This window comes from Filicampus tigris, chromosome 21 (genome assembly GCF_054856515.1).
Source record: "Filicampus tigris isolate MCC_2025a chromosome 21, RoL_Ftig_1.0, whole genome shotgun sequence".
Classification (NCBI taxonomy): domain Eukaryota; kingdom Metazoa; phylum Chordata; class Actinopteri; order Syngnathiformes; family Syngnathidae; genus Filicampus; species Filicampus tigris.
Window position 1 is genome coordinate 9,436,687 of NC_141237.1, and position 26,293 is coordinate 9,462,979.

At 41.4% G+C, this 26,293-nt stretch overlaps 5 protein-coding genes across 9 annotated transcripts in view; 3 read left to right on the plus strand and 2 right to left on the minus strand.

The window, feature by feature from the left end:
- The first annotated feature begins 50 nt into the window (after positions 1 to 50).
- mcur1 (mitochondrial calcium uniporter regulator 1) lies at positions 51 to 3,754 on the plus strand. Of its 2 annotated transcripts, none has more exons than XR_015084349.1 (9): positions 51 to 388; positions 1,001 to 1,108; positions 1,185 to 1,288; positions 1,445 to 1,546; positions 1,993 to 2,034; positions 2,172 to 2,243; positions 2,315 to 2,381; positions 2,472 to 2,586; positions 3,324 to 3,754. XR_015084349.1 is itself a non-coding variant. In XM_086021043.1 (9 exons), the coding sequence occupies exons 1-9, from the start codon at positions 142 to 144 to the stop codon at positions 3,377 to 3,379; spliced, it is 900 nt and encodes a 299-aa protein (XP_085877169.1). In that variant the 5' UTR covers positions 51 to 141; the 3' UTR covers positions 3,380 to 3,754. The 2 variants fall into 2 exon arrangements, 1 of the variants encoding a protein (XP_085877169.1); XM_086021043.1 differs by having other exon boundaries at positions 2,315 to 2,368.
- Positions 3,755 to 4,505: 751 nt separating this feature from the next.
- On the plus strand, positions 4,506 to 26,210 carry garem1 (GRB2 associated regulator of MAPK1 subtype 1). 2 transcript variants are annotated; one of them, XM_086021617.1, is made up of 6 exons: positions 4,506 to 4,646; positions 18,925 to 19,065; positions 19,194 to 19,324; positions 19,679 to 20,869; positions 20,939 to 21,093; positions 21,647 to 26,210. In XM_086021617.1, exons 1-6 carry the CDS (start codon positions 4,538 to 4,540, stop codon positions 22,503 to 22,505), a joined length of 2,586 nt encoding a protein of 861 aa, XP_085877743.1. In that variant the 5' UTR covers positions 4,506 to 4,537; the 3' UTR covers positions 22,506 to 26,210. The 2 variants fall into 2 exon arrangements, with proteins under 2 accessions (XP_085877743.1, XP_085877742.1); XM_086021616.1 differs by lacking the exon at positions 4,506 to 4,646 and adding an exon at positions 17,620 to 17,982.
- Positions 6,572 to 14,408, plus strand: dph2 (diphthamide biosynthesis 2). The gene is made up of 8 exons (XM_086021621.1): positions 6,572 to 7,327; positions 7,414 to 10,076; positions 10,195 to 10,364; positions 10,462 to 10,574; positions 10,690 to 10,910; positions 12,149 to 12,814; positions 12,907 to 13,086; positions 13,200 to 14,408. Exons 3-8 carry the CDS (start codon positions 10,215 to 10,217, stop codon positions 13,319 to 13,321), a joined length of 1,452 nt encoding a protein of 483 aa, XP_085877747.1. The 5' UTR covers positions 6,572 to 7,327; positions 7,414 to 10,076; positions 10,195 to 10,214; the 3' UTR covers positions 13,322 to 14,408.
- Positions 13,122 to 17,239, minus strand: ncf2 (neutrophil cytosolic factor 2). Of its 2 annotated transcripts, none has more exons than XM_086021620.1 (16): positions 16,583 to 17,239; positions 16,314 to 16,396; positions 16,122 to 16,230; positions 15,900 to 16,034; positions 15,605 to 15,712; positions 15,462 to 15,521; positions 15,073 to 15,116; positions 14,734 to 14,875; positions 14,559 to 14,624; positions 14,405 to 14,456; positions 14,280 to 14,323; positions 14,057 to 14,205; positions 13,879 to 13,978; positions 13,630 to 13,750; positions 13,448 to 13,550; positions 13,122 to 13,299 (listed from the first exon to the last, which is right to left on the minus strand). In XM_086021620.1, the coding sequence occupies exons 1-15, from the start codon at positions 16,754 to 16,756 to the stop codon at positions 13,459 to 13,461; spliced, it is 1,479 nt and encodes a 492-aa protein (XP_085877746.1). In that variant the 5' UTR covers positions 16,757 to 17,239; the 3' UTR covers positions 13,122 to 13,299; positions 13,448 to 13,458. The 2 variants fall into 2 exon arrangements, with proteins under 2 accessions (XP_085877746.1, XP_085877745.1); XM_086021619.1 differs by having other exon boundaries at positions 14,405 to 14,459; positions 16,583 to 17,238.
- prkdc (protein kinase, DNA-activated, catalytic subunit) overlaps positions 22,982 to 26,293 on the minus strand; it is a 33,487-nt gene continuing 30,175 nt past the window's right edge. The window contains exons 86-87 of one of the 2 annotated variants that reach the window (XM_086021614.1): positions 23,258 to 23,345; positions 22,982 to 23,072 (exon numbers count right to left, since the gene is read on the minus strand). In XM_086021614.1, coding sequence (XP_085877740.1) covers positions 23,306 to 23,345 — 40 coding nt within the window. In that variant the 3' untranslated portion in view covers positions 22,982 to 23,072; positions 23,258 to 23,305. The remainder of the gene's footprint in view (positions 23,073 to 23,257; positions 23,346 to 26,293) is intronic. The other variant, XM_086021615.1, reaches the window with a different exon arrangement.

A 26,293-nucleotide genomic window follows, 5' to 3' on the forward strand; every position in this document is an offset into this window, starting at 1 on the left:
TTTAAAAGGCACGTAAGGGTCAAGTTTATATTTTCTTCTGAAAGGTAAAACCGGATATGCGCAACTGTTGACACCGTTTCGAAAGGCGGAAGTAGTTTTGTTCAAACTCCCCTGGCAGAGTTTCAAGATTACGCGTTCACAATGGTGCTCAAACAATGTCACACGCGACTCAACGTTTTTGCACTTAGCCACAATGAAAAGCGCTTCAGCCTCGCAACAAGTACAGACAGACCAAGCTATAGCAGACGTCTATCTCCGAACATTTTACCCACCGAGCCAAGTTGGCCACATTTCAAATCCTCGGCAAGCTTAGTGAGTAATTCTTCATCTGACACCAACCGAGTGAGGAGACAAACTGGGCTCAGGCATATGCACCTGTCCGGAAGAGGTGACGTATACGTACTTAGTTTTCCCATTGTTTCGAATATTCGTGGAAATGTGACCAAATTGCTGTAAAAGAATGACGCCATTGTGACTGTATGTTGCTGCCTCTTTTTCCGCACCATAATTGACTGTTTGTCCTTCATAAGTGTCCGCTTCAGCAGGGGCGTTCATACAGATTCTGGGGTGGAGCTACATACAGTGGGCGACACAATTACAGTGTTTACCCTGTGCTTAATTTGCAAGATTGCGCACTTACAAAGAGATAAACACAATTTTTATGATTGGTTATTGATCATGGCAGTGTTATCAAACGTTTTTTCACCAAGTACCACCTTAAAAATACTAAATATAATATAAATACTAAAAATAAAATGCACACAGCTAACTAAGCCTTTTGCACACTACTGAATGCTTACAGACAGCCATGATTCTTTTGTTCAATGTTTTTTGGATAACTTTTAACTAAGATCTGAGTCAGTATTTACACAATACATAATTGTTTCTCCCATTTTTTTCCGGGTGCACTTGACACCGACTCGGGGCATCAAAAATTGCATTCCGACGATTTTTGTCAGTAAGCTAAGGTTGAATAATAACTTGTCGACATTGCTTTTAGCGAAGACTTCCGTCAGCCCCATCCAGTATGATGTGCAGCCTGATTTTCCTAAAGTCCGGAAGCTGTTCTTTGACACCCATGCGGTGGTTCGACTCCTTGAAGAGAACGGTAGGAGCCGTCACCACTATTGTTTCACGTTACGACTCTGCTGTATGAATTGACGTTGCGATGTTTCTTTTAATAGGCTTCACTTCTCAGCAAGCTGAAGCGTTAGTTAAGGTGCTCTTGAAGATGACAAACTCTACCATGGACACCATTTATGGCGACATGGTCACCAAAGTACAGCAGGTAAAAGTGTCTGATATGTAAATTGTTTGTGTATATACCATGCCATAAGCCTTTGCAATCTGATGGATGTGACTAACAGTTTTTCCGGCTTTACTGCGTCCACTACAATATATCGCATGTGCACCTTAATTCCTTCTGGATTGTTCCCTTCTTTAGGAGATTATGATGCAACGTGTCATGTCTCAAATAGCAGCTTTAAAGAAGGATATGGTCATTCTTGAGAAAAGCGAGTTTTCTACGTTGCTGGCAGAGAATGAGGTAAGCATGTATATTAAGTTTTATCATCACCAGTGCAGGAGCTATAGCGTTATCCTGCATACTTGTGGATTTGCCTATTCAGTTTTTTTTCCCATTTCCCTCATAAACTTACCATTTCACTTTTTTTGTGCTCAGTTCGAAACACTAATATATAAATATTGCTTTGTCAACATTTTGCGACATCTTGGTGCCAAGGAATTATGTTGAAGTGATTTGAGGAGCTTCATGTAGTGCTTTGCTGTCATCTATGGTAATTCAAAATCGTTTTGGGGAAGGGTGTCATTTACTCAAAGATTTTCATATGTGGATGTGTCTAATATTCTGATTATGTAATATACAATTTAGTAATGCTGTATAGGCAAAAAATAAATAAAAACACCTCCAAACTATCCTACCACAGCCAGTAAAAAAATCATATGACCAATGACGACTTTACAACATTTCAGAAATTGAAGATCCAGCTCTGGCAGCTGAAGGTGCAACTAGCTGTAAGTAAGAATATGTTGTCATGATTTACTCAAATGCTAATTCTAATATAAATATACAATTGAAATTGAACATTCATGTAATTTAAATTCAATTGAGTGTATTTCAATTTTGCATACACTGAATTGCTGTCTTTTAGGATGTGATGAATAAAGTACGCTCCGACACATTTTTGGACATGAATTTAGAGAAGAGCCGCGTGAAGGAACTGGTAATCCCACCAATCTTGATCATTTTTGCTAAAAAATGCAATTGTTAGACGTCATCCTCATCAATTTTCAGAAAGCAGACCATGAGAGAAAGCTTCTGGAAACACGGACAGACATGCTGGAAATGGTTTGTACATATGGTATCATCACCCTCCGTCACTATAAATTCAGCTTCTTTCCATCTTATTACCCTCAATCAGCATTGTGTCTTTTTTTTTTCTTTCAAACAGACTGCCGAGCAAGATCGTCGTCTGACTCAGACCAACATGAAAATTGACACTGAAGTGGCGGGTTTGAAAACCATGCTGGAGTCGCATAAATTGGACACAATAAAATACCTTGCAGGTAGAACATGACATTCAGCATATTGACAAATAAATCCTTTTTTTCACATCAGTCAGCTATTAAATATCTCATTGCAATTTCTTTCTTGGTATAAGCCCGTGTTACAGTCAGACTTGAAAGGATACACTTTATGACATGTTTTTTTCCACAATTAAAAATGTTTAGCTAATTAACCGCAACATTTTCCATGATTAATCGCGATTAACTGTATTTTTCAACTACAATTCTTTACAAAGCTTGGAACTGATATTTTCTTGAGTAAATTCTTGGCATTAATATGTAAAAAATTTAAAGTATATTTTCATTCAAAGACTGTTCTAATAGCGTTCTTTGATCCTTGTTGAACGATACACCAAAGACGCATAACTAATATGGTATTTGAATTTAGTTTTACAAAGTGAGAAAATTATTTTGGGTTCCTCTAATGAGTCATCGAGCAACTTTTTAAAGTGAAACTACAGAAAAGTCCGTCTTCCGTCCTCTAAGTTTGGCTGCAAAGTGAGCAGAAATACGCTGCCACGGGAAGTAAATAAAACGGAGCTAACTGAGTTAATTTTTTTTAATGCATTATAAAATTTAAATTAATCTTCAATTGACAGCCCTATTTTTTTTCACAATTTGAAACAATTCCAGCATCTAAATAAAAGTTCTCAGACATTCTTCTGTCATTAAATATCTTAAATACTGCATATAGATACTGTTTATAGACTAATTATTTGCTTTTTCCCCTCCTCCAGGTTCAGTGTTCACTTGTCTCACCGTGGTCTTAGGTTTTTATCGTATCTGGATGTAAAGAGCACTCTGTAGGAGTTACAGATGTAGCTCCTCCATATTCATATTCCGCAGATTCAGAAATAAATCTTAGTCATCACTGACCATGTTTTGATGGACTTTCAAGCTGATATTTAGCTGAATACAAGCACTGCAGAAAACGTATTCCAGTCATGTTTGCCAGCATTAAAACCCACTCAAGAAATGGCTGAAGGCTGTTCAATGCAGTGGAAAGATAAACAGTATCTTTTAATTTGTATGAAATACTGTATGACATATGTATTTATGGTGGTTGAACTAGACTTCCACTTCATTGAATGTTGACATATTTAAATCATATCTTGTTTTAACTGTCACGTGAAAGTGTAATAAAATGAGTTTTTGTTGTCGAATAGCAGTTTTTTGGTGTCCTTTGTTTACAACGAAATTCTGTTCACATGGATGCAACGTAAATTACATTTTTGTGTACAGTACACTCTTAAAACCGCTGAAAACAATTTCCATTTTTTACCCAAATTATTATTTTTTTCAACCCAGCAGTTTCGCTAACGCAGCAGTAAAGTCATTATTATAGTAATATTTGTAACACAATTGTGGGAGCAGAATTTATATGTGTGTAGTGTGTTACAACCAGAAGTAGTTAAGTTTGTGACCGCTATGTCAAAGTTTTATGACAAGGTATTCCAAACCTGTCATGTCATCTTCCAAACCGCTTATCCTATATAGGGTCGCGGGGAGTTGCTGGAGCCTATCCCAGCCGTCAATGGGCGAAGGCAGACTACACCCCGAACTGGTCGCCAGCCAGTCGCAGGGCACACATAGACACTGTCACTGAGCGGGAATCGATCCCACGCTGCCCGCACACAACTCAGGCGTGTGTACCACTACACTATCAGCGGACGTATTCCAAACCTATTGACGTTTAATGATCTATTCTCAACTAAGAATGTGAAAGAAATTAATGGACGGCGTGTTCAACTGGTAAATTTGTCTCGGACTCTCGTTCATAAATCACGCAACAAACAGGTGCAGCATCTTGCTTAAATCTTTAGGTAGCCTCTACAATTTAAATAAAAAACTGTAAGCAATTTGCGAGCTTAATAACGGCACTGCTGGTCTTTTGGACGTGTTTGGTGGCACCTGCGACAATTAAGGACAGACGCGAGCGGCGCATGATAATATGACTAATCAACGCACCTGCTGTTGCTGTCTTGGGACAAAAGACAGCAGGCAAGGACGCCGTGGATCATCTCATCGCTGGATTTCCCGACAACGTTCTTTGGATTCGGGTAGGAATGCAGCGCTGCACACAAGCGATTTCCAATGGGTTGGTTGCTGCAATTAAGAGATTGTTGTACAAACTTCGGGTCGTGCGATTTGCCGCAATTTGTTTACGGCGGGGTACGGTAGCCTACCTGTGTTGATATTATATGGAGGGTGACGTGCAAATGAGCGGTCAAACTTTCTGCTTTGGGGCTCGTTGATGGCAGAAAAGCAAAACTTTATAAGGCTTTTCTGAAAACAATACAAAAGTATTGGCAAAATGTTTATATTTCAGAGGTACGGAAATCTCTTAAAGGGGTCGTTGAATTGTGTGATGAAATAAGGTGCATGCACAATTCTTGAATGGATTTATTACCTCATGAGGAAAAAAGATGAAACATGGTTTAAGGCAAAATGATGTTGAATGATGCGTTTATTGATGGTTATAAAAAGATGGGTAAAATTCCATGGAAAATGTGGCGTCGATTGAAAATGTGTTTTCAATACTGATATATTGGCCTACTGGAAAACAGGTGTCCATAATCGAATATACTGCTTTTCAATACTGATGATGGTATTTTTGGGAAAACAGGTGTCCATAATCAAATATACTCATGGTGGTAGTATTGGGAAAACAGGTGTCCATAATCAAATATACTGATGATGGTATTTTTGGGAAAACAATTATCCATAATCAAAAATACTGGTTTTCAATACTGATGATGGTATTATTGGGAAAGCAGGTGTCCATAATCAAAAATACTGGGTTCAATACTGATGATGGTATTACTGGAAAACCGAGTGTCCGGAATTGAAAATACTGGGTTTCAATTCTGATTACTCATGATGATATAAAACAAATGCGGAAAAATGTCCATACTTTGGGCATGTCCAACTACTTCTGCTCAAATGAAAGTGGGAGCAAAAAGAGACGCACTGACATGACATGCACTGGACAAACACTAACGAGAAGCAAGCTCGCCGTACCTAATACTAAACTGGCAACTTCACAGATTTCAGATACAAGCTTGCCTCATGAGCTTTCATTTTGAAAAGCAAAAGAGGAAGTGGGTACCAGTCAATGCACTTAACCCAACCGCAAATGAACATGAACCTGCAGCATGGCTATGCACAGCAAAAACATTTCTGAGAATTTGGAAATAAAGTAGGAGCTATACTGCCTGCTCGCACAACTGCTTGGGGAAATCAAAATTCCTGAATATGGCTACATTGCAGCAAAATATCTTTTGGGTATGCCAAGCAATGTGAAAACTGTTCTTTCCAAGTTGCCATTCAAGCTCCGGGAATGATGGAGAGTTGTGGCTCATGATGCTGTGGAAACATACAATCACAAACCTCATTTCAAGGCTAATTTTGCTTTTGCTAGAGAAGCATGTGAGGATTCCTCTGAAGATCAAAGAAACAGGTAGGTTTTGTTTTGTCCATGTTGTTCATGTGCTCACCTTTTGGGGATAATGACAACAGTTTTGAAGGTAAGTTGCGCAAAGAGCTGTTTTATTCATCGCCAGAGTTTAACACCTGGGGATGTCGGTCGTCATGGATTCCTTGGCTCCATGTGTTTTCCTGGCCCCTTGCCATTTTTTTCCCCCAAAAAGAGCATGGTGCGTTCTGTCAAGCTACAAACAACAAAAATATTGAGACCTATAACTAAACTGTCTGGTACAGAAGGTAGGTGAACATTGAATATATATATAGATATATAGATAGATAGTTTCGGTGACTCAATCACGGTAGGAAGCAGTGCAGCATCTCAGCGGCTTAAAGCTTTTTGCCGTAGCCTCGACAACACTTCAAGGTGGTCGTAACTGAGCGCGCCTTTTTGTGAGTACGTATGCCGCTGAGCAAACACATTAACTGCTGGCTGTAACTTCAAAATGTCATCATTGCAGTCAATATTTGGATGGTACAGTACTTGCAGTCGCCAAGAGCTTTTTCCTTGGCTTTTATTTTGAAACGAGATTAACCGCAAGTGTAAGGCCTTGCGCAAAAGCCGTGTCTTTGGTAACGCATGTTTGCTATGATTAACATTTTCTGTCGAACTGACATTTAATTGTAATTTTACCCAGAAATGTGGAAGTGTTGCAACGCTATTGGTAGAAAATAACACGTATTATCACACGGCAACTGGGAATATATACGGTGAAGTTATCTTGCAGCTAAGCTAATTTTACAAACCGGATGTTGACCATATACTGTGGTAGTTCATGCCACAATTATAATTCAATGAAGGCCATGTCTGGTTACAATTTTGATCTTTGTCAATAACTGACTCATGACCAGCTAACACACAATATGGGCCAGGCTTACAGCCGCTCAATGCGCTGTAGTCATGGCTGAAGCATTCAGTAGCTTGGAAAAATGTAATACGGCGTCAGGTTGACGTCCAAGAGACGAGGAGGACTCCTCTGGAAGACTTTGACGAGTTCTATGAAGTTCAGAAGACCTGCGACTTTGTCTATCAGAATCACTTCAGGAAGTTGGTGACACTTCAACATCTACCCTATTGTTACATAATTTAAGCCATACAATAATATTGTGCCGGAAATGAAACAATGTGTGTTTCCATAGTTTCAAGGTTACCGCAGTTTCCTGATGAAATCCTGCAAGATTCGACCGCAATTGCAGCTGATATGGAAAGAATTACTCAAGTGAAAGTGTTCGATATCGGGGACACATCCTATGGCAGGTAATTATTTAAACATATCTTGATGCACTGCATTTGAGATTTTACATGTAGAAAAGCTCATTTCGAGGATATTGTTGCTTTTCTAGAGAAGCAAGTGAGGATTCTGTCCGACCCAATCTTTGGACATTATTAAGACGTGTGTACCACAACATACAGCTATATGAAGACATGCCAACATGCTTAAAGTGCAATAATAACCCAGAGATCATTTTTCCACAACGGTAACATCAGTGGATTCCTCTGACGAAAATACAATAGAGATCAAAGGTAAGTTTGAGTCGTTGTTGTTCATTTGGGAAAATGGCAACAGTTTGAAGGTAAGTAAGGAAGGTAAGTGAAGTAGCGGTTTCATAAAGAGAGGAATTTGTTTTGGACGCTTATCCATTGACATAATCGGGATTGTTTGACAGCACTTCACATGCCAGAGGCAAATGTTGAGTTGGAACAATCAAATTAATTCGGGGTTCAGGAAACAACTCTTCCCCAAACGCATTGGTACAGGGGCCGGAAAAGTGTCGCATTCGCTCCGTTATTCATGTGCTGGTAAAGTCCATTAAGAAAAACAAAACCATACACACGTGTGTTTGGATCCTGGTCGCATGACTACATTCTGCTGAGCACGTGAAACGGCTGGATATCGCAATTAAGAAAAAAAAAAAATTCCTCTAAAAACAATGGGACAACGAAAAAGTTGTTTGCATCTTCATTTGGGTTGGTGGTCTTGATGGAAAGGACTTATTTCCCTTTGGAAGAGGGCCAATATGATGCAAGACTATCCCTGGAGAAGGAACCGTCAAAAGGGATGAGGAGATGCCTCTGGATATTTTGGAAAGTGGTCGGAGGACATTAAGGATTTTGGTGACCCCGCCATGGAGCTGAAACCCATCTGAGGCTGACAAACTGCAAAGACGGCGTTCATGTCGCTTTCTTATTGGGGAAGGGCACGCCTTTCAAATGTATAACGGTCCCACACCTGGAACTAGCATCTGCTGTCTTAGCTGCTAGAGTTGATGTGATGCTAACTACAGTGCCTCAAGCTCAGTTGGACGAATCTCTTTTGGACTGACAACACATCCGTTTTGAAATATATCAACAATGAGGACGGTCGTTTCCCCACGTCTGTGGCAAATAGGATTTCAGCCATACAGAAGGAGGAGTCTCAAGCCTTTCTCCATGGAGACACGTTAGTACCAAAGACAACCCAGCTGATGCTGCATCAAGGGGAATGATGCCTGACTTTCTGTTGGCTTGATGGGCCAAGTTTTCCTTGGAAGACCGGCCGGCAAATTACGCCAGCGTTCAAGTGGACTCCGCTGCCCGAGAGGTCAGAAAGGATGTCTCGGGTGACAAGAACTTCAGTGCATGACTCGGATCGCGTGCTGGAAAATCAGTCCAATCATGACTTCGAGGAAAAGGCTTTAAAGGAAAAAGGAGATGTCTAGAGAAAATGTCCAATTTATGGAAATCATGGAATCTCCTGCAACTCTAAGAGGCATTGTCCTCAGATGTCCTTCTGCCAAACAGCTTGATGTCAATCCTTGCGTTTACCAGGTCTAAGGCAGACGTATATGAATGTGCAGTTCAGATAAAAGTATCTCAGCAGCAGTTTCAATGACAAAATGGGAAAGTGTGGCACATTCCTCACCATGGTGTTTCTCAAACCAGAAAAGGTTCTCAAAGGCCATATTTAGAGCTGTATCATTAAACTGGGAGTAACTGCAGGGGCCTAACTTTACCAGTTCCCTATTTGGCGTTCTCATTCGTTTCGGGCAGGAGCTTTTCGCGTTCATGGGTGACGTGTAGGAAATGTTCCACTGGGTTTAAGGTTGCAGAACAAGATGGAGACATTTTGTGCTTTCTCTGGTGGCCAGAAGGAGACATCGGCAAAAAGCCTGGAGTCTATCCAATGACGGCGCGTTTGTTTACTCTCCCAGTTGTGCTAGCCGTGCGTTAAGGAAAACTGCTGATGACGACAAATCGGAATTCTGCCCAGACTATTCAAGTGGTTACTCCAAATGTTGAATGACTATTTGATGAGCTGGGACTATTTGTCACCAGTGACTCTATCTGCAATTGTTACGAGAGTCACAACAGCTGGGGATGTGATTGTCATCATGGGATAACTAAACTGTCAGGCACAGGATCGTGTATATTTGAATATTCAAATCTGTCGGCCTGTCGCTACCGTGTCTGCCCGTTGAAGAGCTATTTGGGAATTTATTGAAGTTTAATGATCACAACGAAGAATGTGGAGGAACTAAAGAGACCACATGTTCAACTGGTAAGTTTCTCTGACTCAATCACGGTAAGGTCTCAGTGTCTTAAATCTTTGGCTTAGCCTCCACAACACTTCAAAGTGGTCGAACATGAGTGTGCCTTTTTGTTAGGAAGTATGCCGCTGAGCAAAGTAGTTAATTGCTGGCTGTAAACTCAGAATGTCATAATTGCAGTAGATATTTGGTTGGAAATCACTTTGGGCTCATAAATATAAAACAATCAACTAGAAATCTGTATGTGCGGCAGTAACTGAGCGTGCCTGTACAGTACAGTACATGCACTAACCAAGGGTGCGTTGCTATGCTTTTATTTTGAAACTATGTTGAACCGGAAGTGTAAGGACTAGCGGAAAAGCCATTTCTTTGGTAGCACGTGTTTGCTACGCTTAACGTTTTCCGGCGCATTGTGTCACACAACTGGAAATATATGGAGTGAAGTTATCTTGCGGCTAAGCTAACTTTGCGTACAGGACGTAAGTAACGATATACTTTAAGTCCATGCTACAGTTACAAGTTGATGGCATGAAGGTCGTGTGTTTTAACTTAGAATTCTGAGCTTCTTTGCAGACTCGTTATGTGTCATGTTTACAGGCGCTGTTACTACAGTAGTCATGGCTGATGCGTTCAGTAGCAGCTCGGAAAATGTAATTCAGCGTCAGGTTGACGTCCAAGAGACGAGGAGAACTCCCCTGGAAGACCTCGATGAGTTCTATCAAATTCAGAAAACCTGCGACTTTGTCTGTCAGAATCACTTCACGAAGGTGGTGACACTTTTACATCCGCAGTATATTTGTTCAGCAACACCGTCCTGCACTAGACTTAAATATTGCGTGCATGTTTCTTTTCATATGTTCCAAGGTTGCGCTGCAGTTTCCTGATGAACTCCTGCACGATTCGACCGCAATTGCAGCTGAGATTGAAAGAATTACTCAAGCGAAGGTGTTCATTCTTGGGGACACATCTTATGGCAGGTAATTGTTTGGTGAATTAATTCAACATATTCCGTCTTTTTTTTTTTTTTTTTTTTTTTTTAAATCTCTTTTAATGGAAGTGTATTTCCCATGTGGTGTGTTTTGGTTTGCTCAGTTGCTGTGTGGATGAAGTGGCAGCAGAGCACGTTGGAGCCGACTGCATGGTGCACTACGGCCGCGCCTGCCTCAGCCCGTCTAAGCGGCTGCCCCTGATGTACGTCTTTGAGAAAGCAAGCATAGACTTGCACAAGTGCAACTCGGCCTTCAGAGAACTGTACACTGACACACAGGCCCACATCCTCATCCTGTTTGATGTCAGATACACACATGCTATTGGTAAGCACACAAAGATGGGAGTCATCTCACAATGTGTCTGTGCATGCTTGAATCATAATTTAAATGCTTTATTTTGTCATGTGAGGTGGCAGAATAGACCTAACATTATTCAACTGAGTTCCGTCTCTAAGCCAGCAACACGATTCGAATTTGTGCAGAAGTCAGTATGTGTTATCCTCTATATCGCCCAGTAGTTAAGTCATAGTCGATATTTGCATTAACAAACAATTCTAGGATGTAAACATAAAATGAAATTAAAAATGGCACCTCAACAAGAAACAGCAACTTACCATTACTCCTTGCACATTAGAAGAGGTGTTAACTTGTTAATTGCGCGTAGTCTACTGTAAAGACAAAAGTATTAAATAACATTTGGATTGACAAATGGTGGTAAAGAGTGTGATGTCATATTAGTAGAGGGGAAAAAAAGATATAAAGTGGACATAAGTCTACACACTTGTTCAAATGGCAGGTTTGTGATATATATTAAAAAAAAAAACAAGATCATTTCATAACTCGTTCCACCATTGTCGGCTATAACTTGTACAACTCCCCCCCCAAAAAAATGTTTTCGTTAGAAGTAACAAACGAGAATGCGGTTGCACAAGTATGCACACCCTTTTATAACTAAGGATGTGGCTGCACTCAGAATTAACATCTCATTAAGATACCATTTATGATGCCTCTGATTTGATCCCAAATGAAGTTCAGATGTTCTTGTAGGCTTTTCCTGATTTGTTGGTCTTTTTATTTTTGTCACAAAAATAGCATTTCAACAGGAGTTTTGTAGACTTGATGTCCACTCTAGATGTCATCTAAGGCTCTGTAAAATTGTTTTAACAGCTGTCATAATGGTAAAACAGAATTAAAAAAAAAAAACAAATCACAAAATTTACAGTAATCTCACTATTACTACTTTTAATTTAATCAGCATTTTTTTGCGACTCGTCATTATCTTTTTATTTTGGCCTTCATCCTTTTGCATGATAAATTCAAACTTAATCAGAGACCGTCATTTTTCCTCATTAAAATGAATTGGAAATATAATTCATTTCTTTTAGCCAAAGAAAGCACAAATGAGCATTCTGTGTTGATGCATAGTCGTGAACCGAAGCAAAATTTGTCCAAAGTCTCCTGTATATGCATACATTTGTAAAATGCTGTCATGGAAAAGCGGTTGACCTTGGGAAAGGTGCACGATCGCTGCGCTGGAAGCTGATCGTGTTTCAACTCCTCAGATAATCTGGTGGCACTGTTGTGCGAAGACTATCCAAACGTTGTTTGTTCACAACTTGTCGTGGAAGGCGAGCAGTGTTACAGCCACGGCCAGAGTAAAAGAGAGCCTGACGCCGAGCGGCCTTGCATTCACTTTGGAAGGCAGTTTTCTCTGAAGAGCGGACTGAGCGCCGACGATTACGATATCTTCTATGTGGGCCAAGACGGACCAACCTTGCGGAACTTCATGATGACGTGGAATCGCTGTTCCTTCTCCACCTTCGACCCCGCGACATCTACGGGAATGTTGGAGTCGGCCGGCATCAAACGTGCGCTGATGAAGCGCTTCTACGCTATCGAGAGAGCCAAAGACGCCAAAGTTGTGGGCATCTTGGTGGGCACTCTGGGCGTGGCCAACTACCTGGCTATAATCCAGCAGCTGAAAGAGACCATCCGCAGCGCGGGCAAGAAGAGTTACATGTTCGCCATGGGGAAGCTCAACGTGCCCAAGTTGGCAAACTTTCTGGAAATTGACATTTTTGTTTTGATTTCGTGTCCGGAGAACTCGCTGTTGGACTCCAGCGAGTTCTACCGACCCGTGGTGACGCCGTTCGAGATGGAAGTGGCATGCAACAGGAACAGGGAGTGGTCGGCGGAATACGTCACCGACTTTCGGCATCTCTTGCCAGGTTTGAATCCATTTTATAGACTTCAAAGCCTCAACTGTTGACTTCATTTGTGTGTTTGTCCTCATGGCTGCAATTCTACATTTTGTCGCTAGGTGGACACAGTTACATACCTTTGGCAGAGGGGCAGGAAGACTACGACGAGACGGACGTGTCTTTAATCACGGGAGCTCTGAGGAGCAACACGCTGGACCCCGATCATGCCAAGACCTCGTGCGGGTCTTCACTTGTCCTAAGGAACCAGACGCTGACTGTGGCCAACAGCAACCCTGCTGGTACGTGTCATTCGAAACACTCGAAGATGCCTTGATGGATTTTCCCGTGTTTATTGTCGTAAACTTGCAGTACAAATTGAAAGCACGCTGAAATGGTAACCGTGTCTTTTCAGCATCGTTTCTGGCGACACGGAGCTGGCGTGGCTTGGAGCAGAAGTTGGGCGAGACGCCCGTGGGGAAAGCTGTGGAGGGCAGGAGAGGCATCGCCATCGCCTATGAAGAAGAAGGAGCATAGTGGCAACATGTATGACGTTGCTCGGAATCACTCTAAATGATCACTTATTATACACTTTAAGGGGGCATAATGCGGAAAATGGACTCAATCCTTTTAAGCATGTCGCCCCTCAAGTCGCGCGTTTACATTTGCAAGCATCACTGTTCATTGACGGGAACTTCCTCCACAAAGGATGCAGGAAAAATGCCAGTGTTCCCATTCGAATGTCCTTCCAACCAGTCCTGGTTAACTGCAGGGGGAGAAAAATCATTTCATCGTGTCTGATCAGTTAAAAACGATATATTGTGTTTAAAGGGGTGGATTCTCACTTTTTGAGATGAGCGTGATTTTATCCCCTTGACTAAAACCAAGATCCTCGGGATTTGTTGACTCGTAGGAGTGAAGTGCCACCAAAACAGTCTCATTGTTCTGTGACTTTACTGCAGTTTGCTTAACAAGAACATGCAATTAATTCATCCTCAGTGAATTCCTCCCCGATCATTTGAATCCTCCATCTTTATTTTGCGGTCAATTCAGATTATTACACCCCCCAAAAAATTGAAGTTACATGTACTCACTTTGGTATTACACCACAATGTGAGGTGCTTGCTATGGGCACTCCAAACGCTCTCCATATCTGTATCGTCATCCATGGCGCTTGTTGCATCTGACGTTAACCTACATTGCACGCAAATTTGTAATCACGGAAACAGACAGAATCGTGTATGTATTGATGTTGTGTAACGTGCACCATACCTCAGTGTGACCGACACGGACGAGAGGTTGAGTTTTTTACTGATCTTTTCAATCAGAGTCTTGTAAGTGGAGCCACTTGCAAGTGACACTGCAAAGTTGAATTTGTAATACACTTTGACAATACACAAATTGTCCGCAAGTTGGGCTTCCTGAAACGAGCACACAATCATTTAGAGAAGTCTTCTATACACTTTTTTTTTTTTTTTTTTTTCTGATTGCATACCCTCTGTTGTAAGTCTTGACTGCTGCTTTCACCACGAACAAGACCTTAACAAAATGTAATGTTTGTTCTACGATGTCCAAACGGCATTTATTTTGTCAATTTATGGTCTAATAAACAATACATACCTTGTTTCCTTTCTGGCCTGGTTGGTGGTACCCGATTTGGAGGTTCCGATAGCTGCTGTTTTCCAATAAGCATAGATCAGGAAAGAAAAGGCCCTTCATTAATCATTGTCCCCAAAACGTTTTAAATATGAATATTGTAACAAATGGGCCTCACATTCTTCTGCTGAGCGCCCAAGGACATTTCCAGATGTTCCAGGTAATTGTAAGGAACAAGTCCTTTCTGTATTTAAATCATAAATTGGAAAATTATCCATACCGATTAATAACATTTTTTTTTTTTTTTTAGGTACAGTGTGTATGCTAGTATTAGCGAGAGGCAGCGGACTTACTCTTCCGTTGAAAATGACCGAAGCCCAGTTGTCCGAACCTTTCTGTAGGACAAAAACAATGTTGCCCGGGACAACAGCCAACTCATCACTCGTCTCGGGAATGAACTCATAGCGTACAATGTGAGGGTCTCCTTCAAAAGCACTTTAAAAAGAGGAGGTTTTTCATGTCATCGGAATGCACTCGACATAAAAGATATGCATTATAAACCCGTTCATCACATGGAAAGGCTTGACTTTGCAATTTGGCAAATATTTTGTGTCGAGATGATGTTGCTTAAAACGAGACGAATCACAAACAAAAAAACAAAAAAATGACTTGACATGTTTTCAGATTTTTACCTCAGAACCTCAGGCTCCTTAGGACCTGAAGGTTCATGTTCAACCTGTATGTAGAAAAAAAAAAAGTCAAATTAGTAATAACATGCAAAATTGTCTCAAACACTTGCAAGTAAAAAGTATGTCAAACCCTTTGGAATTACATGGATTTCTGCAGTAGCTCAAAAGCCACTGAAATCTATAAAAATATTGCTAAAGGGGTTTGAAGTTTGCATAAGGGCACCTGGAAAACGTAAGACCATCTGTCTTCCAATTGAAGCTTGACAGAATATGTGAGGTACAACATGACAACACAGTCAGACTCCTGACCTCAACTTTAAGATAACTGTTTATGTATTTTATGCAGGCATCCAAGCAATTCCAAATTCTTTACATTTTCTAGTATGCAATACCTGTGGCTGCAAAGGGGCAAACCCAGAGAAGTGATCCTGGGGAACAACGGATGCAACCACCTAAAAATAAACAAAGATAAATGGTCAATTAAGCTACAGTTTGCACTTGTTGTTTTTTTAATTAGCAGAGGATGTATTATTACCTTGGCTTTTCCCAGGTAGTCCTTTTTCTCCAGTTCAGCAACATAGTGCTTATTCGGTCTAAACAGCACAGTGGATGGGTACTCTACTGCTTTAAAAACTTTTTGTTTCTGGTGGTGAAATGAAAGCATTATTTACAATGGTTTGCTTAACTTTTGTTCTTATTCGTGTTAAACAGATAAAGACAGGCTACATTTTGACATGGTGTGTGGTAGCTGCTATGAGTAGTGATCCGATGCTATTAAAATATCGTATTATGCATCTCGGTATTGAGTCCTCGAGAACATGTCAACACACCAGGGTAGACTGCATAGCTCTGTCGATGAGGTTGAGCTTGGCGTCCGTTTTGTATTCGAGAGCCTTCGCAAGGTTCTTCTGGGCTTTTTCCCACTGACCCATGTGAGCCTCAGCCAAGGCCATGTTGTGCAGGACCTGGTGAACGACACCTTGCTGAACTTTTAAAACTCACTCACAGTGAGTAAGAAAAGTCGAGAACGTTTCATAGGCTAGGCCTCTTACCTCGCATGCATATAATTTGTATCTGAGCCCAAGCACTTTGTAGTCTATCAGCTGGTTGCCCCTCAGAGCCTTGAGAGCAAATTGGAAATCACCAACACTCTCCTCATACCTTGAAAGCAACCCCTCAGCTTGGTTACTGAAAGGAACATCGAAATGGAAAGCAATGCGTTGCAGTTGCTGAGCAGGCCTCACCTCTTCTCTTTATAAAAAGTGATTCCTCTTTGAAAGAACGCGACCGCCAAATGCTCGTCCTTGCATATGCTGCAGTCAAAGGCCTGAGACAAAGACAAATCACGCGTTACTTCCTTCGGAACAAATGAGAAATGCCAAGCACTACTTCTTCTTTTTCAGTGACTTGCACTTTCAGTCTATAGAATATCATATAGTTTGCTTTCAGATTAAACAGCCCAGATTTAAAAAAGTAAATACAAGCTATTTTGTATTTATTTTGTTTACACTACCTTTTCAGCAGCATCCAGGTTTTGGTTGAGAAGCTGGAGACAGCCGATATTAAAATAGATTTTGGAGTTCGGCTCGTGGATGGCCAAGAAAATTCTCAGTGCTTCAGTCAAATCGTTTCTGTCCACGCACGTTACAGCGTCATCCCACTGGCGCAGAGTGTCCAAAAAAGACATTGTTAGTCAGAGGGTAAGGACTACGCTGTGTGATCACACAGCAAATGAAGGAAGCTCCTCTGATTTAGATCAGGAAGTTATGACATTCACAGTTGGCACACAACAGAACTACACCATCACTACTCTTGCCAATTGATCACAATTCATCTCTTTAGGGGACACATTATAGGAAATTGTATTTTGTGTATTTTCTCCCCCAGTCGTGCCAAGCTATTAAAATGGCAAAAAGGAGAGCCTAGCCACTTATTAGAACAATTAGCTTGATGTCACTTCTGCTGAGTTTATAGCTCACTTTTTTCCTCTTTCTCTATGGCTCAAAGGGTTTTAGCAACAGGATTGCATGTACTATATGTTGAGTCAACTTCAGGCATTTACTGTAGGTTGAGTCAACTTCAGAGCATCATTACTTCTTTATTTAATGTCTGTCTGTGATAAAACTAAATGTTTTAACAATTTCAAGGTAGACACAAAAAAATACTGTTTTAAATTTTATTTGATCTGTTATATTTATATGTAAATTGGTCATCAAGAAGTTGCTGTTTAAAGAACGCCCTTTAGTTATAATATTTGGAATCACATTGACAACAAGTACAGTAAAATTTTGTCTCAGGACACTTTACACATTGCATGTCTCTGTATTATTTAAATGGCATTTTAGGACACAAAATTTACTTTTTTAAATTTCTGTAATGACCCCATAGACTTATCACAGGTCTTGTTTCCGTTTAAATTCCTGCATGAACACCATGGACAATTTATTTTGCCTTATTTTCAAAATGTCGACCCTAAAATAAGAGCTTCCGACTGCGAGAGCCACAAGACAAATCTCTTATTTTGTAAGAAAAAAATACGCATTTCCGTTATTCATCTGTCTGTAGTCGGTAACTAAACAAACATGGCTTTTATTAATGATTAGATTACGGATTTTAATGGCACGTAAAGCGATGAATAGTCAATATTATGCAAAAATTAAGAGGCATCGTGCCAAGTACAAAGCCGTAAATGGAGTTTCGATGCAATCGTTGCTTTTATGAGCGCTGCGTAGACTGGTGTGACCGTGTTTACACGTAGCTAGCCCTCCTGTGGGCTAATGTAAGCTAGCAAGATGGACCTTGGAACAATGTTGTACAACAATTTAAAAGATGTTACGTGGAGTACGACGGCCTTGCCATTAGATCAACTTGTCAGTTCTTATAGGTTGCCTCAAATCGTCAAGCTGGACAACGGTCAGTCACTCTTTTTTGGACGCTGCAAAGTGTTAGAAGCTAACTATCTTTTGCTTGCTACTAACTGCGAGTTGTATTTGTGCCATTGCAAACAGTTGTCATCTATATTGTAGAGATTGTATTATGCGTTTTGTTTATCCTCCAAACTACGGACACACACGACAAAGTCCTGCAAATAAGGCTATTGCTGTGTGTGGATGTCATTGAAAAGAAAAATGATTGTTGATGACAGCTGCATTTGGACGATTTGCAACACTTTGGGATTGCACACATTGCACAGGCATGGCAAATATGCACAAAATGGGATTAAATCACCATTACCGCGTGGCACCGATTATCATTAGAGCATCTGAATATACAGGTGCATAACAGTACATTTGATTATCGTAAAAAGTGCATTTAATTCGTAGTCCGTTTAACTCATCTTGGGTCTTAACATTCTTTTCACAAGGCCGTGACCAATTTTAAAATGCAGTGGAGTAGTAGCCTGAAGTTTACTCAAAATTGTGGTAGAGGTTTTCTCTGTAAAAAGTATATTTAATAATTGTCAACCACTGTAACATGATTCAGTTTCAATATTAACACAGCAAGAAATGAAAAATAACTGCTGGCACATAATTCAATTAAAATGTTTTGCACAAAATCAAATGCAAATGTATTTTTTTTCATTTGTTAAATGCAACAGAACTATGCTTTATAAAAATTCACTATACATAAAAAGCAAAACTCATTGAGTATTGACGTGTTGTATTTTAGGTATTACAAAAGTGTTAACATGGTTAATGGTTAAAAAGGGTATGGGTTAACTTGCCACTGGAAAAATAAAAACCTAAAGGTTGCTGTTGCATGGAAATACTTGTCACGATCACAGTGTGAGGAATTATCTTGGACAACAATTAGTCCTTGGGTGTAAATTACATTTAGTTTTTTTCTCTATTCCAGGCCAGTTGGTCGAAGGGCTTCGAGATAACGACTACCTCTTGATTCATTCCTGTCGTCAGTGGACAACTATTACTGCTCACAGTCTCGATGAAGGACACTACGTGATTGGACCTAAAATAGAAATTCCTGTTCACTATGAAGGTAAGCTGCATAAAGCGCGGTACACACTTACTGTTTTTTTCGAAAAGCTCAAATTGATGATTAGTATGTGTGCACATCGCTTAAGGCGATAGAGATTGTATTATGCGGGTTTTTTTTTCCCACTCCAGGTCAATTTAAGCTGCTGGAACAGGACCGAGATGTCAAGGAGCCTGTGCAATACTTCAACAGTGTGGAAGAGGTGGCCAAAGCGTTTCCTGAAAGGGTTTACGTCATGGAAGAAATCACGTTCAATGTTAAGGTATGGCTAATATTTCAAACGGGATAACTGGGGGGTAAAAAACATTTGCAGCCAGTCTTGGTAATTCATTCAAATTAAACCGGATCAATAATCTTATTCTCAATTGCGAAAAATGACTACATTTTGAGGGAGGATATGGTTCATTGTGTGTGCAAGGAATGAAAACAAGCACGTTGCAGGCTGTCAAGCATGAAGTAGCTTTTGACTGACTAAACTAGCACCTCTACACCCATATTTGATATGGCCGAACTGAACACAAAACTTTTGCAGTAAGTTAAGAATGACAGCGGTTGTTTTTCTTAATGTGTCGCTGTAAATGCAATTTTTTAATGGTTGCACCGTGTGATTTTCTAGATGGCTTCAGGGGAATGCAACGAAGATACTGAAGTTTACAATATAACACTAAGCACCGGCGACGAGCTGACATTAATGGGCCAGGCCGAGATCCTCTACGCCAAGACCTCCAAAGAGAAATCCAGATTCAACACCATTTTTAAAAAGATCGGGAAGCTGAACTCCATCAGTAAGATGGGTCGAGGCAAGATGCCCTGCTTGATCTGCATGAACCACCGCACCAACGAGAGCATCAGCTTACCCTTCCAGTGCAAAGGTCGCTTCAGCACGTGCAGCCCGCTGGAGCTTCAGATGCAGGACGGCGAGCACACCATCAGGAACATCGTGGAGAAAACGCGTCTGCCCGTCAACGTCACGGTGCCCAGCGGTCCGCCCCGCAACCAGCACGACCTCCACCTCATCCGGGAGGGCCACCGCTACAAACTGGTCAACATTCACACCAAGACGGTGGTCGTGTGCTGCGTCCTGCGAAGCAATAAAATCATCCCCATCCATTTCCCTTTCCACATGGCCCTGCCTCGCTTTATTATTCCGGAGGAGCTGCTGCAAGGCGAGCTGTGGCTGAACACCATGGTGCATCGCTGGTTCTCCTTCTGCCAGGAGCAGTTTGACATCGACGACTACTCGCGCGCCGTCCGGGACGTGCGGACGGATTGGAACGATGAGGGCAAGAGCCCCAAGAAGCAGAGCGGCGCCAACGGCAACTGCTGCGGCGGCGGAACCGCCAACGGGTGTCCCAACAGCATGCAGATCCCCAGCTCGCTAACGTACGCCCGGGACGAACTGACGCAGTCGTTCCACCGGCTCTCGGTGTGCGTTTATGGCAGCAACCTGCACGGCAACAGTGAGGTCAACTTGCAGGGATGCATGAGCCTCTGCGGCGATTGGGCACTTCTGCCCTCCGACAGCGTTGCGACGGATTCGGCGGAAAATGAAAGCTTTTCCGCGGAAACGCTGGACTGCCCCAACCAGCAGGCGTCCCTCATCAAGTCCGACGTTCCCTATGAGGAGCTTTGGTTGGACCACTTGAGAAGCCCGAGCCCAAAGTCGTCTTTAACCGAGGGCGTTCAAGCTCTCGACGACGGCTGCGCTACGGCGACGACGGCTTGCCCGCTCGCGTGCCCCCTCGGCCCAGTGACCATTCCCGATGTGGCGCTCACGCCGCCGCCAGTACCGCCCAAATCTGAAGCTGTGAGTATCAGCTGGCTAACTCACTATAAGTCGCGCCGCGCGTTTCTAAACCACGTCATCTATTTCTAGGTGAAAGAAGAATGCCGCCTATTGAACGCCCCGCCGATTCCTCCACGTAGTTTGAAACAGATGCCATCGATCCCGATGCTGTCGAAGCCTCGGCAGCAAGAGACCCGCTCGCCAAGTCCAACCCTTTCCTACTACTCCTCTGGCCTCCACAGCATGTAAGCATGATGCGCACTCATTCACACGAGTTACCTTTTGACTGGTAAGTGCAGTGCGAAAAGGCCTTTATTTTTCTCAGCTCATGAAGTCAGGCAATGACTTCAATTGTCAAATCCATGCAGCAGATCTTGTTTCTAAAAAAAATGTTCACATACAGTGGTCCTCAGTTAAGAACAGCGCACAATGAGCTAGTTTGTGCGTCAGTGTTCCATTAATTAGGAAATGAAGCAGTTAAGGGAATGAAATGACCTCGCATGTGGACAATGAGGACTATCCATGCGTGGATGTGTACTTTTGACAAAACAAAACGTTTTGAATATTAAACGTTTCAATTGCACTACCGTTAATTCCTTTTGGTTGCTGCAATTTCTCATGGAAAGTTTCTATTTTGGAATATTTCCCCATCTGAAATTGCGTTGAAATGTACTGGGAACTTTCCACCCCTTGGCAACCCTGATTGTGATATTACATTTTTGTTCTGTTTTATCTCTATTGTTGATTTATATTTAGGGGTGCCAATGTGTCTAATTTATTTATGTTTCCTCCCCTCAGTAGTGGATCGTGCGAACAAGAGGCATCCGACCCACAAGAAAAAAGCGGCGTGTGCTACCCGTGTAAGTGGTCCCACCCCGCCCTCGGCGAGCCAAGCCTCGCGTTGCCGAGCAGCAGCTTGCCGTCCGACGGGATGTCGTCCAGGTTGTCTTGGCCCAACAACTTCAGCGGAGGGGATTGTCGCTCTTTGGACGACTTTCTCCCTGCCGGCTGCCGCAGCTACTACAGTTACCCGAGAAACAGATCCGCAAGCAACCCCAAAACCTGCAGCCTGGTCGACTTTGACGACCAAGAGCACGCGCACGGCACTCAAAGCCTCAGGCTGCGGAACGAGCCTCGAAGCAAGTCCTGCATCAAATCGTCCAGTTACAATTCGGAAATGTGCAGAGACCAACCGATGGACGAATGCAACGCCAAGCAGAGCCTCTCTTGCCCCATCCTACCGCCGAGAACAGCAAAGTCAAACAGCATGAAGAAGACTTCAGAGTTAGCATCTGGACCAACCTGTGACAGTCAGCAGGACACCTCCACTTCCTGCCTCGTTACACAGCAGGAACAGGGAACACAAGAATCGAGTTCCACATCCAGCCGGGAAACTGCTAGCTCGATATCGGGGTCTGCCTCAGCACATTGGCAGCCCCCGCCCAGCCTGGCCGGCCTCTCCATAGAAGAGGTGTCCAAATCCTTGCGATTTATCGGCCTGCCCGACGACATCACGTCCCTTTTTATTTCTGAGAAGATAGACGGGAATTTGTTACTGCAACTCACTGAAGAGATTCTCTCTGAGGATTTCAAACTGAGCAAACTGCAGGTGAAGAAACTCATGCAGTTCATTAACGGATGGAGACCCAAGATATGACTACAGCGGAGACTGCCTTTGATAAACTGTGTACGCTATGCACCCCTCAGCCACAAAGTGACCTGATTTTCCAGTCACTACATTGTGGGAGGGACCCTTCCTATCACCCTTTAAAATCCGTGACTGCCATTTGCAAACCAGATGGAATCGTTTAGCACTTTTTATTGGGTCATTTTTCATGTCAGCAACATCGTTTCTTTTTGTCTCAAGCGTTCTCGTCATCTTCAAATTGAGGCCAACAAATGTAAATTTAAAAAAAAAACAAAAGTGTAATCGGTGATATGACTGGCACAGGGAGCAAGAGTATCTGCTAAAGATATGGGACTGCTATTTTTTGCAGCTTGCTAGGTGCAGCGCATTAACCAAACTATCTCTAGAACGGTTCACGGGGTACACACATACTGATTTAAAAGAAAAAAAAAAAGTTCCTAGTGCTTGTATTGCGTGGTGTACTCAAACTGACAAACACAGCTCACCATACCCATCGATATCTTCACTGACAATCGTGAGTCTCCTCCCCTGACCTGAAGTCTGGTGTAGAATCAAGACTGACCCGTGTCCAGAGTGCTGCAATATACAAAGATGTAGTACTGTAGTAGTAGTAGTAGTAGTACAGTGAATCCATTTGTGTGGGTTATCCGTAACAGGTTAAAATCGACCCAATAGGCTAGTTTTATGCCTCCCACGCAGTTGAAACACGTTGAAATGTTTTAAAACACACTTCTTAACGTCTTCATAGTGCCTGATCTCACCCTCTTGCTCGCAATAGTTCTCTGAAAATGAAGCACAGTGTTCTTGCTTCAAGCTGTTTGTTTCTCCCGGTTGAAGTTTACTGTAAAGCTGACACATAAAACATGATAATTAAACATTGTATATTTAAACGCCAAGGTGTTCAACCAAAACACAAACGGGCTAACGGAGATTAGCATAACTGCTACGCTAATTTTACATCTTCGAACAGCAAGTATAAGACAGTATTCACAGGGATACATTTGATCTGTTCTGTGGGAACGACAAATATTACAACAGAAAAAGATGGTACTGTATTACTCCGAATGGGTGTCCTCTTCTTTCCGTAACTACACAGCATCTCTTTTGTGTTAGGCCTCAGGGCTGCCTAGCAGGGCTGCCCAGGCATGTACTGAACTGAAAGCGGGCAGCTGTAAATTCAGACTTGTCTGTATACTCCAAAACTCATAAAAAATAAAAAAATTTGCTTCAAATTCTGTGATATAGCAAACAACTCACCGTTGTAGAAGAAATAGAAGAAGCTAGGCTAACTGTTAGCTTATCTGCTAATGACATTGCAATTGCTTAACATTTACAACTTTTTTTTCGAGCAAATCACAGGAGAATTGTTCCGATTAATCTTCCTGAGACTTCTGATAACGGCCTTTGGAGACTTTGATCGGAGGAGAGGAGCAATATTTATATTCGGCCTTAATCATAATGTGTGTACCCCTCTTTATGTTGCCACTTTCGTCCAAATCACTATGCACCTCCCTTAACCAACTTCCTCATTTGATTGAATGTAACCATGTTCCAATAACTCAAGCCCAAGCAGAAAACAATGAATGTCCATCATGAGGTTACCGTCATCATCATTATGCTTTGACATTGTTGGCATTTCAGCCATAAGAACCCCGTGGTGTTCTTTTATTTGTTTATTTACGGTCTTGTCAAACTGCAAATGTATTCCAGTGCAATAGATTAAGGGCTACTTGCAGGATTGATTACGATTCTTTTGTTCTGCCGTCACGGCAGCGACGTAACCTGAATTTGTATGGCAAGGTTTTTCTTCTTTTTCTTTTCAGCTTCCACCCAAATAAGACCTTGTTTTTCTCTACATATTACAATGAAATAAGTGAAGCCCACAACAGTTAAAAGATATGGATGGCCATCAATTAAGTTCAGCAGTTTCTATTCCAGGTTTTCCTAAGTGGAGTCCACACTGCCATCTAACTGTGCCTTTTATTACCAAACGTAATGACTAACCGCTTCTCCGTAGCTAACATTTAACTCGGACTACCACAATCAAAATATGCATCATGCACTTTTACTGCCGTTACAGCTCAAATAAGAACGTATTAAAAAAAAAAAAGCTAAACAATGCGAAGATGTTGCACTTCAATTTTATTTTTTTTTCTTTCCCTCTGACCAACTAGAATGGTACGTTGTCATCTTCGGTGGATTAAGTGTCCTGTGATGAAAAGAAAGGACATTTCATATTGGCGAAACATTTACTTTGTGCCAATGTCTTATAATTTAATATTAATGGGTGTATTTTGGATGAAGTAGTATTATCTCTAGTAGTATCTACACTAAACTTACAAGAAAAAAAGTATGAGAATGATTTATTTTCCTTTGGAAAAAGGCAACATTAAAAGAATTTTACTTCTGAGTGATGTTCTTTGGCACTATGATGGTGCCAAAGAATCATTTTTATGTTAGACATGGCTTTGGCCTGGGCACAAAACAGCAAATAGATTGAAAAAAATCAAATCAAATTAGTGAATATGCAGGGAAAGACGGTTTGGTTTTGAGCGCGGTCGTTGTACTCTGTAATTTTTTTCTCTCATCCCTACATGCGATGGTTGTGCTCTGAAATAATGATTCGTATATGTACCACATGTTCTATTTCTACAGCTTTGTGTGATTCTAATGTATTTATGCAGTTGTTTTCCTCATCTAATAGAACGTAAACTATGCAGCGGCGTACCATTCAGAATGAAGGTTGCCTCAATGACAAATTTTCACAGGATCAACTCGCTCTGTTTCCCCATTAGTGTTACATGCTTATTTTGACTTTCCTAATATGCAAATGTATTTTTAATTGATTACTAATGTAAAATATTTTTTTAATCGAAAAAAAGCTTTTGTTGTTGTTTTTTTAAATTGTTATTTTTAAATTGCTTTAGTTTGCATTGTTCGTATCTTGGTGTGATTCATGTGTTCCGCAGCCACATATTTGTACATAAGGTGAAAATCTAGCAGCCTCAATTACATGACAGTTAATAAATGTCCATAGTAAGCAAGGTGAATTTTCGTGTTTCCTGAGACCTTTGTCACAGTATTTGTACTTTTAAAGCAGACCTGACATGGTGGTTATTGTCCTATGCAACTATGGAAAGCTGTTTTGAGTGTTTATTCCATAACTTTAACATCCAGCTAAGGTCAATTTATGTCCATTTTGTCCTCACTAAGACAATTCATCGCACTACCAGTAGTACAAGTTGTCAACTGGTTTTTCCTCACTAGTAATGTTGTCCTAGTAGTGTACTAATATCATACAATAGTGGAAATCATTTTTACTAGTAGAATCTGAATCTTACAAGTGAGGGCAAAGAACACATGGACCTTGAGATGGTTGTCCAAAAATATGGAACAAATGCTCAAGCAGCTTTCCGTAATGCAACAGCAAACACATGAAGGCACATCAAAACAATACTCTATTGGCGCCACCATTTGCAAATAAGTATTATTAGTAGTGTTACGAATCTACATGCCAAAGATATTTTTCCAAATTGATTATTTTACTTGAACAGATGTATTTATGGACTCAACTCTGTGCATAGTGGAGGGAAATAACAGGGTTTTTATTACATTTTGGAAATGTATTGGTGGAATTTTGCTGAAGCCTTTGTCTTTCAACATACTTTGTTTCGCTATTGCTGATTGTATTACCAATTAAATGAATTAACAGTTCTCGCTATGTAGCAGTCCCGTATGAATGATGCACAACATTAGGTACACCAGCATAATCATAATATCAGACAAGTCAATTCTGA